The 15,354-nt window shown below is 42.9% G+C and overlaps 1 protein-coding gene across 1 annotated transcript; it reads right to left on the bottom strand.

Moving 5' to 3' along the window:
* Nucleotides 1–993: 993 nt before the first annotated feature.
* Nucleotides 994–8,312, bottom strand: LOC139457269 (dynein heavy chain-like). The gene is made up of 2 exons (XM_071238675.1): nt 8,271–8,312; nt 994–1,578 (listed from the first exon to the last, which is right to left on the bottom strand). The coding sequence occupies exons 1-2, from the start codon at nt 8,310–8,312 to the stop codon at nt 994–996; spliced, it is 627 nt and encodes a 208-aa protein (XP_071094776.1).
* Nucleotides 8,313–15,354: the final 7,042 nt, after the last annotated feature.

Raw genomic sequence — 15,354 nt, 5'->3', positions numbered from 1 at the left:
CCCGCACGATGTTAAGGTATTTCGATCCTTGCCAGGTCCCCCGCACGATGTTAAGGTATTTCGATCCTTGCCAGGTCCCCCGCACGATGTTAAGGTATTACCATCCCTGCCAGGTCCCCCGCTCGATGTTAAGGTATTTCCATCCCTGCCAGGTCCCCCGCACGATGTTAAGGTATTTCCATCCCTGCCAGGTCCCCCGCACGATGTTAAGGTATTTCGATCCTTGCCAGGTCCCCCGCACGATGTTAAGGTATTTCGATCCTTGCCAGGTCCCCCGCACGATGTTAAGGTATTACCATCCCTGCCAGGTCCCCCGCACGATGTTAAGGCATTTCCATCCCTGCCAGGTCCCCCGCACGATGTTAAGGTATTTCCATCCTTGCCAGGTCCCCCGCACGATGTTAAGGTATTTCCATCCCTGCCAGGTCCCCCGCACGATGTTAAGGTATTTCGATCCTTGCCAGGTCCCCCGCACGATGTTAAGGTATTTCCATCCCTGCCAGGTCCCCCGCACGATGTTAAGGTATTTCCATCCCTGCCAGGTCCCCCGCACGATGTTAAGGTATTTGGATCCTAGCCAGGTCCCCCGCACGATGTTAAGGTATTTGGATCCTTGCCAGGTCCCCCGCACGATGTTAAGATATTTCCATCCCTGCCAGGTCCCCCGCACGATGTTAAGGTATTTCCATCCTTGCCAGGTCCCCCGCACGATGTTAAGGTATTTCCATCCTTGCCAGGTCCCCCGCACGATGTTAAGATATTTCCATCCCTGCCAGGTCCCCCGCACGATGTTAAGGTATTTCCATCCTTGCCAGGTCCCCCGCTCGATGTTAAGGTCTGTGGCACAATGTTAAAGTATGTACAACATGCAACAAGTTCACAGTAAAGTAAGGGCGACATTCAGACAGAAATTATATTCAGGTCCATCGAAGAAGCTGACGTGCCATCAAAGACCTTGACTGAGATTGAACATTCTAACAGGACGACGAGCGCTCATGCTGTGGTGTTGTGACTGGTTCTGAACTGTCTGGGGTGGATACTGAACAGTTTGGAGAGGATACTGAACTGACTGGAGTGGATACTGAACTGTCTGGAGTGGATACTGAACAGTCTGGAGTGGATACTGAACAGTCTGGAGCGGATACTGAACTGTCTGGAGTGGATACTGAACTGTCTGGAGTGGATACTGAGCTGTCTGGAGTGGATACTGAACTGTCTGGAGTGGAAACTGAACTGTCTGGAGTGGAAACTGAACTGTCTGGAGTGGATACTGAACAGTCTGGAGCGGATACTGAACAGTCTGGAGTGGATACTGAACTGACTGGAATAGATACTGAGCTGTCTCGAGTGGATACTGAACTGTCTCGAGCGGATACTGAACAGTCTGGAGTGGATACTGAACTGACTGGAATAGATACTGAACTGTCTGGAGCGGATACTGAACAGTCTGGAGTGGATGCTGAACTGACTGGAATAGATACTTAGCTGTCTGGAGCGGATACTGAACAGTCTGGAGTGGATACTGAACTGTCTGGAGTGGATGCTGAACTGTCTGGCGAGGACACTGCCTGTTGGAACCTGTTACGAAGGGTTGCAGTAAAGATATAACATGTAACATGTTACGTCGGAGTAGTACTTAACCATTTAATTTTAAAGTTATATGATTACTTTTTCGTTCAGTCAGTTTGCCGCCACTCGAGTGTAGGATTTCTGTAAATAAAAAGTGACTGTTTTGCTAGGTACATTTCATCAGGATGTTGTACAGCTGATTTGGGCCAAAGGGAATTCCATTGTGAAGTAATTAGGTCAGTGGTTACGTTAAATCTCCGAGTCTTTTAGTATGATTCGATGACTATCTCTAACCTATCGTTTGATACTCCGGTAACGTTAAGCTTGCAGTGAGCATGACTCAAACCGGGAATAGTTGTGTTGGATTAAAACATAGTTTAGTTTAGTGTAGTATCATTTTTTTAAACTTATTACCACATTACTCCCTATTTTGACTTGTAGTATATCTTTCCGTGTCATTTCATTATTACATCTCACTCACTCACTCACTCACTCACTCACTCACTCACTCACTCACTCACTCACTCACTCACTCACTCACTCACTCACTCACTCACTCATAAAGATACAAGTCACGTGCTGGAACTGAAACCACTCAGTGCCTCATATCATACACTATATCAAGGATATATCGCCTTAATTTAACACAACCACGTCCTGGCAGCCACACAGATGTTGAAAATGCTCATTCGGTAGAGTTATAATGAAAGTAATCGAAAATGAAAAAAAGAACAACTTTCATTTCCTTGATTTACATGCGACGTATTTAGGTCAGTATTGTGTATTTAAAACCTACTTCAATACTTTGCTTGTTGGTTTTCAGTTTTCTACCCAGTGTCCTCCTCTGCTTGCACCTTTACAGGGAAATAATGTACATGCATAATGTTACTTGTATGTATTAACCACACGGAGATTAGGGTCAGTCAGTATTTCCACCGGTCTAGCAATTGTCCAGCAGAGTGTACCGATATTCCAAGACTGAGAGAGCACAATAGATACTGTTTATCAATATGGTAATATTTACGATACGGCTAATACACTCATAATCTCTTTGTATCTCATGCATATGAATTAGATTTTTTATTATCATAACTATTCCTTTCAAAATGGGTTTTCGCTTGTGACGTCGAGAGTCCGGGTTCGATTCCCCGGATAGGTACAATGTGTGAAAAACAGTTCTCGTATCCTCCGCATTCATATTGCTGGCATATTTTTAAAAGCGGCGTAAAACCATATTCACCTAATCACTAGTCTCATAATGCACTTTTAAAATCTGACATTATGATAATATGAACTTACCTATCGTAATGCCGTTACTTATGTCACGTGCATCCATATTGGGGCATTTCTACTCTAAATTCCTGTCGATGCTGGCATTTATCCTCAGATCCACAGATCGATGCTCATGATGTCAATCACCGGGTTGTCTGGTACAGACTCCATTATTTACAGACCGCCGTCATATAGCTGGAATATTGCTGAGTGCGGCGTTAAACAACACTCAAACAAACAAACAAACAAACAAACAAGCGCAAAATGTTGAGTGTGAACAAAAGCCCCTGTGGATAAAAGCCTCAAACATTCCGAAGGTCAAAAGCCCACCCGGACATCACCCTTATCAGATTAAAGCCCCACTAAGATTTGAAGTGTTGACAAAAACAACATCATTGGAGTACCATATCCTGGTGAGTAGTTCTTACACCATTTTAATTCATTTTTATCATCCAAAACTGGCTCCCACATGAGATATCGCTTGTATGCGAATGTAGATATCGCTGCAATGAAAATGCATCACATACTTTGCTGACCATTGTGACGTCATTGGTTACCATGACGCCACAATCGAATTACATCCCTAATGGCTCTGCTACCTAAGCCACTGAAGCAGTACTTTTTACACTTAAGACACTGCTTATTACTGTGTACAAACTGAAAAACTTAAGTAATCCCGCCCCTGATGTCCTGTGTCCTTATCCACCTACATAACCCCACCCATGATGTCCTGTGTCCTGATCCCTTACATAACCCCGCCCCTGATGTCCTGTGTCCTTATCCACCTAAATAACCCCACCCATGATGTCCTGTGTCCTGATCCCTTACATAACCCCGCCCCTGATGTACTATGTCCTTATCCACCAACATAACCCCGCCCCTGATGTTCTGTGTCCTTATCCACCAACATACCCCGCCCCTGTTGTCCTGTGTCCTGATCCCTTACATAACCCCGCCCCTGATGTTCTGGGTCCTTATCCACCTCACATTCCCACCCCTGATGTACTGTGTCCTGACCCCTTACATAACCCCGCCCCTGATGTCCTGTGTCCTGATCCCTTACATAACCCCGCCCCTGATGTACTATGTCCTTATCCACCAACATAACCCCGCCCCTGATGTTCTGTGTCCTTATCCACCAACATACCCCGCCCCTGATGTCCTGTGTCCTGATCCCTTACATAACCCCGCCCCTGATGTACTATGTCCTTATCCACCAACATAATCCCGCCCCTGATGTCCTGTGTCCTTATCCACCTCACAATCCCACCCCTGATGTCCTGTGTCCTGACACCTTACATAACCCCGCCCCTGATGTCCTGTGTCCTGATCCCTTACATAACCCCGCCCCTGATGTACTATGTCCTTATCCACCAACATAATCCCGCCCCTGATGTCCTGTGTCCTTATCCACCTCACAATCCCACCCCTGATGTCCTGTGACCTGACACCTTACATAACCCCGCCCCTGATGTTCTGTGTCCTTATCCACCAACATACCCCGCCCCTGATGTCCTGTGTCCTGATCCCTTACATAACCCCGCCCCTGATGTCCTGTGTCCTTATCCACCAACATACCCCGCCCCTGATGTACTATGTCCTTATCCCTTACATAACCCCGCCCCTGATGTTCTGTGTCCTTATCCACCTACATAACCCCGCCCCTGATGTCCTGTGTCCTGATCCCTTACATAACCCCGCCCCTGATGTTCAGTGTCCTTATTGTCCTGATCCCTTCCACAACCCCGCCCCTGATGTTCTGTGTCCTTATCCACCTACATAACCCCGCCCCTGATGTTCAGTGTCCTTATTGTCCTTATTCACCTACATAACCCCGCCCCTGATGTCCTGTGTCCTGATCCCTAACATAAACCCGCCCCTGATGTTCTGTGTCCTGATCCCTTACATAACCCCGCCCCTGATGTTCTGTGTCCTTATTCACCTACATAACCCCGCCCCTGATGTCCTGTGTCCTGATCCCTTACATAACCCCGCCCCTGATTTCCTGTGTCCTCACCCCTTACATAACCACCCCCCTGATGTCCTGTGTCCTGACCCTCTTTGCCACCCCGCCCCTGATGTCTTGGGTCCTGACCCTCCTACATAAACCAACCCCTGATGCTCTCTGTCCCGACCCGCATTCCCACCCCCGCCCCTGATGTTATGCGTCATGACCCGCTATCCCGCCCCTGATGTCCTATGTCCTGACCCGCTATCCCGCCCCTGATGCCCTGTGTCCTAACCCGCTATCCCATCCCCGCCCTTGATGCCCTGTGCCCTGACCCGCTATCCCATCCCTGATTCTCTGTGTCCTGACCCCCTGCCACTCCATCCCCGATGCACCAAGGGGTTATGAACTTACTTGTATCTAAAGAAGGGATGACTCGCTATGACGTCATGGACACCCTGCCATCACCATAGCATCAGAGACATTACAGCCAGACAGTTAATTATAATGAAATAGTAATATTAGACATGTATGTACAGTTATATGTTTACTGTTCTTACCTTTAATATATTTAAACGTCTAATTAATGCGATTGTCCAATAAGGCGGGGGACACGAGAAATGGGACTCACACCTTTTACCCATGTGGAACATCTAACCCGGACATTCGGAGTAACGAGTGAACGCTTTAACCACTTGGTTACCCCATCGCTCCACACCATCGGTAAAATGGGGTTTAATGGTCGGCTTTATAGTGCTATCCCACTGAGATACCATGCCGCAGTAACCATGGATACCTCGATCAGACACAGTATACTCCGAACCGACCAGTCATTTATCTTTTATCTGCTTTATGTCGAGCGCCAGGCAGGGTAACAACAAGTACAATCTTGCAATGTAATTTGGAAACGTATGAATAATAATGCTAAGATGTATCAATATCTTAAATTGATCATTTCAGAGGATCTCTTCTGTATGGCACATATTCATAATACATTCGCTTGATTTGTTTTTCACAAAATTAATAATTTGGGTATTAATGATCAATAATGAAATGAGCAATTGCAACTTATCTTTCCCGAGTCGACGGGTGGTGTTGTCTTCAATACAACCGTTGACAACACCACCACTCAACTCGCCTTGTTACTTACTGTCTTCAATATAACCAGTGACACCACCACTCGACTCTCCTTGTTACTTACTGTCTTCAATACAACCGGTGTCAACACCACCACTCAACTCGCCTTGTTACTTACTGTCTTCAATATAACCGGTGACAACACCACCACTCGACTCGCCTTGTTACTTACTGTCTTCAATATAACCAGTGACACCACCACCACTCGACTCGCCTTGTTACTTACTGTCTTCAATATAACCAGTGACACCACCACAACTAGACTCGCCTTGTTACTTACTGTCTTCAATACAACCGGTGACAACACCACCACTCAACTCGCCATGTTACTTACTGTCTTCAATATAACCAGTGACACCACCACAACTAGACTCGCCTTGTTACTTACTGTCTTCAATATAACCGGTGACAACACCACCACTCAACTCGCCATGTTACTTACTGTCTTCAATATAACCAGTGACACCACCACCACTCGACTCGCCTTGTTACTTACTGTCTTCAATACAACCAGTGACAACACCACAACTAGACTCGCCTTGTTACTTACTGTCTTCAATACAACCGGTGACAACACCACCACTCAACTCGCCTTGTTACTTACTGTCTTCAATATAACCAGTGACACCACCACAACTCGACTCGCCTTGTTACTTACTGTCTTCAGTATAACCAGTGACACCACCACTCGACTCGCCTTGTTATTTACTGTCTTCAGTATAACCAGTGACACCACCACTCGACTCGCCTTGTTATTTACTGTCTTCAATTCAACCAGTGACACCACCACAACTCGACTCGCCTTGTTACTTACTGTCTTCAATATAACCGGTGACAACACCACCACTCGACTCGCCTTGTTACTTACTGTCTTCAATACAACCGGTGACAACACCACCACTCGACTCGCCTTGTTACTTACTGTCTTCAATAAAATCGGTGACAACACCACAACTCGACTAGCCTTGTTACTTACTGTCTTCAGTATAACCAGTGACACCACCACTCGACTCGCCTTGTTACTTACTGTCTTCAATACAACCAGTGACACCACCACTCGACTCGCCTTGTTACTTACTGTCTTCAGTATAACCAGTGACACCACCACTCGACTCGCCTTGTCACTTACTGTCTTCAATAAAATCGGTGACAACACCACAACTCGACTCGCCTTGTTACTTACTGTCTTCAGTATAACCAGTGACACCACCACTCGACTCGCCTTGTTACTTACTGTCTTCAATATAACCAGTGACACCACCACAACTCGACTCTCCTTGTTACTTACTGTCTTCAATATAACCGGTGACAAGACCACAACTCGACTCGCCATGTTACTTACTGTCTTCAATATAACCAGTGACACCACCACTCGACTCTCCTTGTTACTTACTGTCTTCAGTATAACCAGTGACACCACCACTCGACTCGCCTTGTTACTTACTGTCTTCAATACAACCAGTGACACCACCACTCGACTCGCCATGTTACTTACTGTCTTCAATATAACCAGTGACACCACCACAACTAGACTCGCCTTGTTACTTACTGTCTTCAATATAACCGGTGACAACACCACCACTCAACTCGCCATGTTACTTACTGTCTTCAATATAACCAGTGACACCACCACCACTCGACTCGCCTTGTTACTTACTGTCTTCAATACAACCAGTGACAACACCACAACTAGACTCGCCTTGTTACTTACTGTCTTCAATACAACCGGTGACAACACCACCACTCAACTCGCCTTGTTACTTACTGTCTTCAATATAACCAGTGACACCACCACAACTCGACTCGCCTTGTTACTTACTGTCTTCAGTATAACCAGTGACACCACCACTCGACTCGCCTTGTTATTTACTGTCTTCAGTATAACCAGTGACACCACCACTCGACTCGCCTTGTTATTTACTGTCTTCAATTCAACCAGTGACACCACCACAACTCGACTCGCCTTGTTACTTACTGTCTTCAATACAACCGGTGACAACACCACAACTAGACTCGCCTTGTTACTTACTGTCTTCAATACAACCGGTGACAACACCACCACTCGACTCGCCTTGTTACTTACTGTCTTCAATAAAATCGGTGACAACACCACAACTCGACTAGCCTTGTTACTTACTGTCTTCAGTATAACCAGTGACACCACCACTCGACTCGCCTTGTTACTTACTGTCTTCAATACAACCAGTGACACCACCACTCGACTCGCCTTGTTACTTACTGTCTTCAGTATAACCAGTGACACCACCACTCGACTCGCCTTGTCACTTACTGTCTTCAATAAAATCGGTGACAACACCACAACTCGACTCGCCTTGTTACTTACTGTCTTCAGTATAACCAGTGACACCACCACTCGACTCGCCATGTTACTTACTGTCTTCAATATAACCAGTGACACCACCACAACTCGACTCTCCTTGTTACTTACTGTCTTCAATATAACCGGTGACAAGACCACAACTCGACTCGCCATGTTACTTACTGTCTTCAATATAACCAGTGACACCACCACTCGACTCTCCTTGTTACTTACTGTCTTCAGTATAACCAGTGACACCACCACTCGACTCGCCTTGTTACTTACTGTCTTCAATACAACCAGTGACACCACCACTCGACTCGCCTTGTTACTTACTGTCTTCAGTATAACCAGTGACACCACCACTCGACTCGCCTTGTCACTTACTGTCTTCAATAAAATCGGTGACAACACCACAACTCGACTCGCCTTGTTACTTACTGTCTTCAGTATAACCAGTGACACCACCAGTCGACTCGCCTTGTTACTTACTGTCTTCAATATAACCAGTGACACCACCACAACTCGACTCTCCTTGTTACTTACTGTCTTCAATATAACCGTTGACAACACCACCACTCAACTCGCCATGTTACTTACTGTCTTCAATATAACCAGTGACACCACCACCACTCGACTCGCCTTGTTACTTACTGTCTTCAATACAACCAGTGACAACACCACAACTAGACTCGCCTTGTTACTTACTGTCTTCAATACAACCGGTGTCAACACCACCACTCAACTCGCCTTGTTACTTACTGTCTTCAATATAACCAGTGACACCACCACCACTCGACTCGCCTTGTTACTTACTGTCTTCAGTATAACCAGTGACAACACCACTCGACTCGCCTTGTTACTTACTGTCTTCAATACAACCAGTGACACCACCACTCGACTCGCCTTGTTATTTACTGTCTTCAATACAACCAGTGACACCACCACAACTCGACTCGCCTTGTTACTTACTGTCTTCAATACAACCGGTGACAACACCACCACTCGACTCGCCTTGTTACTTACTGTCTTCAATACAACCGGTGACAACACCACCACTCGACTCGCCTTGTTACTTACTGTCTTCAATAAAATCGGTGACAACACCACAACTCGACTAGCCTTGTTACTTACTGTCTTCAGTATAACCAGTGACACCACCACTCGACTCGCCTTGTTACTTACTGTCTTCAATACAACCAGTGACACCACCACTCGACTCGCCTTGTTACTTACTGTCTTCAGTATAACCAGTGACACCACCACTCGACTCGCCTTGTCACTTACTGTCTTCAATAAAATCGGTGACAACACCACAACTCGACTCGCCTTGTTACTTACTGTCTTCAGTATAACCAGTGACACCACCACTCGACTCGCCATGTTACTTACTGTCTTCAATATAACCAGTGACACCACCACAACTCGACTCTCCTTGTTACTTACTGTCTTCAATATAACCGGTGACAAGACCACAACTCGACTCGCCATGTTACTTACTGTCTTCAATATAACCAGTGACACCACCACTCGACTCTCCTTGTTACTTACTGTCTTCAGTATAACCAGTGACACCACCACTCGACTCGCCTTGTTACTTACTGTCTTCAATACAACCAGTGACACCACCACTCGACTCGCCTTGTTACTTACTGTCTTCAGTATAACCAGTGACACCACCACTCGACTCGCCTTGTCACTTACTGTCTTCAATAAAATCGGTGACAACACCACAACTCGACTCGCCTTGTTACTTACTGTCTTCAGTATAACCAGTGACACCACCAGTCGACTCGCCTTGTTACTTACTGTCTTCAATATAACCAGTGACACCACCACAACTCGACTCTCCTTGTTACTTACTGTCTTCAATATAACCGTTGACAACACCACCACTCAACTCGCCATGTTACTTACTGTCTTCAATATAACCAGTGACACCACCACCACTCGACTCGCCTTGTTACTTACTGTCTTCAATACAACCAGTGACAACACCACAACTAGACTCGCCTTGTTACTTACTGTCTTCAATACAACCGGTGTCAACACCACCACTCAACTCGCCTTGTTACTTACTGTCTTCAATATAACCAGTGACACCACCACCACTCGACTCGCCTTGTTACTTACTGTCTTCAGTATAACCAGTGACAACACCACTCGACTCGCCTTGTTACTTACTGTCTTCAATACAACCAGTGACACCACCACTCGACTCGCCTTGTTATTTACTGTCTTCAATACAACCAGTGACACCACCACAACTCGACTCGCCTTGTTACTTACTGTCTTCAATACAACCGGTGACAACACCACCACTCGACTCGCCTTGTTACTTACTGTCTTCAATACAACCGGTGACAACACCACCACTCGACTCGCCTTGTTACTTACTGTCTTCAATAAAATCGGTGACAACACCACAACTCGACTAGCCTTGTTACTTACTGTCTTCAGTATAACCAGTGACACCACCACTCGACTCGCCTTGTTACTTACTGTCTTCAATACAACCAGTGACACCACCACTCGACTCGCCTTGTTACTTACTGTCTTCAGTATAACCAGTGACACCACCACTCGACTCGCCTTGTCACTTACTGTCTTCAATAAAATCGGTGACAACACCACAACTCGACTCGCCTTGTTACTTACTGTCTTCAGTATAACCAGTGACACCACCACTCGACTCGCCTTGTTACTTACTGTCTTCAGTATAACCAGTGACACCACCACTCGACTCGCCTTGTTACTTACTGTCTTCAATAAAATCAATGACAACACCACAACTCGACTAGCCTTGTTATTTACTGTCTTCAATACAACTGGAGGACTTCCCTCTTATGTTGTAGTACTTGGAAAGTATATTTTCTTGTAAATATAAAAAAAATTCTGATTGAATTTTAATTATCGAGGACTCGTGCGGACTAGGTCACACGTTTCAATGTTTGTCTTTGTCGAATTTCTATTTTTAGTTCAATTAAATACAATCAGACATTCTACGCGTATTCATACAGTTTGCACATCGGTTTTTCGATTCACACCTCAATGAACCGAAAAAAAATACACAGTCAATACTTAAGTAAACACGAACATTTTTAGTCCTTACTATCATGAACAACTCAAATATATTCCTAGATAACATGGATGTGAACCTTTTGCTTGTACTATAACCTTCATAATTTGTTGCTCCAAAAATATTCGCACAAAATGAGAGATATATTACTGGGTCTACCAAATGCAACACCAAATCCCTGTCGCAAAGATTAACCATTATCCTTAATAATTTGTTTACACACACATAAATTATTTGAGACAAATGGAATTAATACCATGTGGATTCTCAAAAGCTAACGCTTATGGACTAAATCTTGGGAATGAAGGCAGGCGTATATCAACACCGACTGATAATAACTTTGGACGGAACTTGTATGTAGTCTTAACGCTTATATACATAATGCCGTTCGACTACACGCATGTAGTCTTAACAATTAGCTCATAACGCTTATAGACTAAATCTTGGGAATGAAGGCTGGTGTATATCAACACCGCCTGATAATAACTTTGGATGGAACATGCATGTTGTCTTAACGCTTAATACATAATGCCGTTCGACTACACGCATGTAGTCTTAACGCTTAATACATAGTGCTTATCAACCCAACCTTGTGAATGAAGGCCGGTGTATGTCAACACCGACTGATAGTTAATTGTAGTACACAAATTATTAAGTAATATACACAAAATATGATGTTTAGTCTTATTTTATAAAGTCAAAATTATTTACAAAAAATAGAAGAAAATATGATGTATTTTGGAACTATGACAATAACAAGATTATCGTAGGTGACACAAAATCACGTTTCATGTACACCGGTTATCACGTATATTTCAAACTTAGCAATACACAGATCCTTGAATTCCTCATATATTTTAGAATGAGATGACCAATGGTCTTTGTCACCAATAGAAAGTGGCTGGATGAAATCAAGCAAAATTAGTTAGGTGTGAAAACGAACGCTGTGCTCGAAAAACTGCACTTGTATGAAATTTTAACAAAGCAAAATACAGAATTTAATACAGATTTTACACAGTGTAGCATTTTCTTATTTATTCGTCTATTCGTTCAAGATATTGGCTCAACATTTTCAGAATATGCATGGGAAGAGAATTGTAGGAAGAATTAGGGAATTTAAAATAGATATATTGCAATGATTTGATATTTTCAACAGAAATTGTCAAAGTTACCGTCCTGTGTGACGCCGTGACTGACGCAAAATCACGCATAACGACAACGGTATGTATCGGAATTTCTGACTGTTTCCTTTGGTTTCAATAACAAATTATTACAACAAATAACAGTACATAGATTATCAGAATGTTTCTGATTACTTACATGTCACATTTATGTTTATACGATCCCTGAATCCACGGACAGTGAACACGCCATTTTGTAAATTTTGTAAAAGGCGGTCACAGGTAGTGATGTCATACGTCAACAATGTTGTACATATTTGGTAATTTCTTTGCGGTGATGGTCCTTGAATAAGAGTGCACGCGACCATTGTGTCATGCTGTTTACAGTTTCAGTTATGATGGAGATTTTGCATATCTTTTATACATTTTTTCACACAATTTATTTCACTTTGGATATTTGTCAATGTTCAAAATGATATCATACGTAAATAAAGGCCACAGCATGTATGAACGAACCTTTGATAATCTCTTGTCTGTTTGAACATTGTTTACATAACAATTGATAGGTTTTAGTGTCGAATACGATATTTCTTTCCTTTGAACAAGTGTAAATGTAACTGCAGCATGCGCGTATTTCTTGGGATGTGCAATAGTCAATATTATAAGTTCATATAACCAATGTCCATGAATAGCCGTTTCCTTTTATTTTATAACTAAAACTGAATATATTACTTCATAAAAATGGATAATATTTTTCGTTAAAATATATGCACCCATTTCTGAAAGAATTGTCTTGGTCTTGGAATTGTTTTTTGTATGTCGTTTGATACACAGAACAGTGATATCTAACGATTCGGCAGGTGCGCGTTAGTCACAAACAATTTACGAATTATTCCTCTCGTTTTGAATTATATAATTAATGGGTTCATTCTTTTTTCAATATTGTGATCACAGGATATTAAACTGTTTACTTTATTTCTCAAGGAATTGTAAAATGTATAAAAATATAACCCATGCCAGGTACCCCGTTGGTTCAACCTTATACGATTAATCTGATAATTCTATACCAATAGAGATTTCTTCGCATCTTTTATTGTGTAAATCTGAGGTGAGGTGAGGTGAGGTGAGGTGAGGTGAGGTGAGGTGAAATTGGGTTTAACGTCGCGTCTAAGATTATTGCACTTATATAGCGACGTCCATGCACGTGTGTGTGTGTGTGTGTGTGTGTGTGTGTGTGTGTGTGTGTGCGTGTGTGTTTGTTGCTGCTTGTACTAGTCCGGGCTGATGCCGATTTATAGTGCTAGCTCACTTAGATACCATGCCGCAGTTTAACACGAATACCCCACTCAGACACAGTATACTGACTCCTAGCCGACCAGTCCTTGTTTCAGCCCCCGAGCGACAGACAGGGTAACAACAAGTACCATCTTTTAACGTCTTTTGGTATGACGCGGCCGGGGATGTGTAATTCTGAGACGAGATGAAGAGAAATAATAACATAATAATGAACAAATATATGTCCAGTATTGAATATAATTTTGGTTGTTTTGAAATATTCTTTTGTGTATTTCATTACGTAAATTGATGCCAAACAGGTGCGTGTCTTGTCCGATTAAGATACACGATAAACTATCTAATTGTTTACATATTCAAGACATTATTTACTTGGTGTAAGCAGTCATTTTATGTTGTGTCGAAAAAGAGTCAAATTCTATTTTACACATTGAGATGTTCCATGCCATGAACGAAAATTAGGGGAGATATATATTAATCAAAATACCAGTGTCGTCTTTCTCCGACGTTATGAAACACATAAAACCAGCAATGACATGAAATAGAAGGGTGTTATTTTTGGGGGTATTTCATTACATTTTTATGATAAGGCTAGTGCTCCATTAATAATGGTGCAACATTAGTCAAATTACACTTACACATTGAGGAGAATGTTGGAATCTAAGGACTAAGATATAGGTTAGATAGGCTATCCATTTCTCTATTACCTCTTTTTCATGAAGTAAGATGTCGTCATTTCTTATGGGTTATTTCTATACCTAAACGTATACAGTTTCTTTATCGACATTTGTGATGGAATAGTTTGGTTCCTCGTGAACAAAACACCACGAAAATATATTATCCTTACCAACAGCTAATTCTCACCAAGTGACCTGAGTTACAGATTCCTTAAAGCTTCTAAATAAAAAAAAATGTCGCACAGTACTTTTATCGGTGTACGATAAAAAGCGGATAACTTTACTGTTTTTCAAAACAGAATAAATTCTCGAACAACACTTAGAAGTGTATTTTGTTAAAAACGTTTAATATTTGCAATTAACTTTACACCATCAATAAGGAAATGTAATATTCTCCACCTCTGCGTAATTTTATAGCCAGAGGTAGATCCAGTGCCACCTAAGAGCGATTCTCGCACAACCTTCACTTTTCCGATCTTAGGAAAATGTGCGTCAGGAAAAAAAATCGACATCCAGAGGGTTATGGCAATTATAGGTTGTACAATGACTGTCCGTGGATTACTAACGTAATATAAAACACACATTTCGAGGTCACAATCCCCGCAATGCATTCGCTAAGACATGAAAAACTGAGTTCTGTTTGTTAGCATTGATCCAAATACACAAGTCATTCATTTGCTTGGTTTGGACTGTTTCTATCTGTGTCGCTAATCGGCACATGACTGAGATTCTGAACAAGGGAATCAAAGTAACTGTTCATTACAAGCCTCAACACCCCTCCACTATTTCAAACCTGAATAAAACGGGTCACATAAAATTAATTCATTTCGATATTTTTAAGCACCATCAGGAATACATGGAAATAATTCATTTTTTGGCACACGCTAATATTATTTCCCATAGGTGATGTCGCCAATGGGCATAGAATCCAACAACTC

The sequence above is a fragment of the Haliotis cracherodii genome, unplaced genomic scaffold (assembly GCF_022045235.1).
Source record: "Haliotis cracherodii isolate W230 unplaced genomic scaffold, xgHalCrac1.p SCAF_12, whole genome shotgun sequence".
Taxonomy (NCBI): domain Eukaryota; kingdom Metazoa; phylum Mollusca; class Gastropoda; order Lepetellida; family Haliotidae; genus Haliotis; species Haliotis cracherodii.
This window is presented reverse-complemented; position numbering and strand designations above follow the sequence as displayed.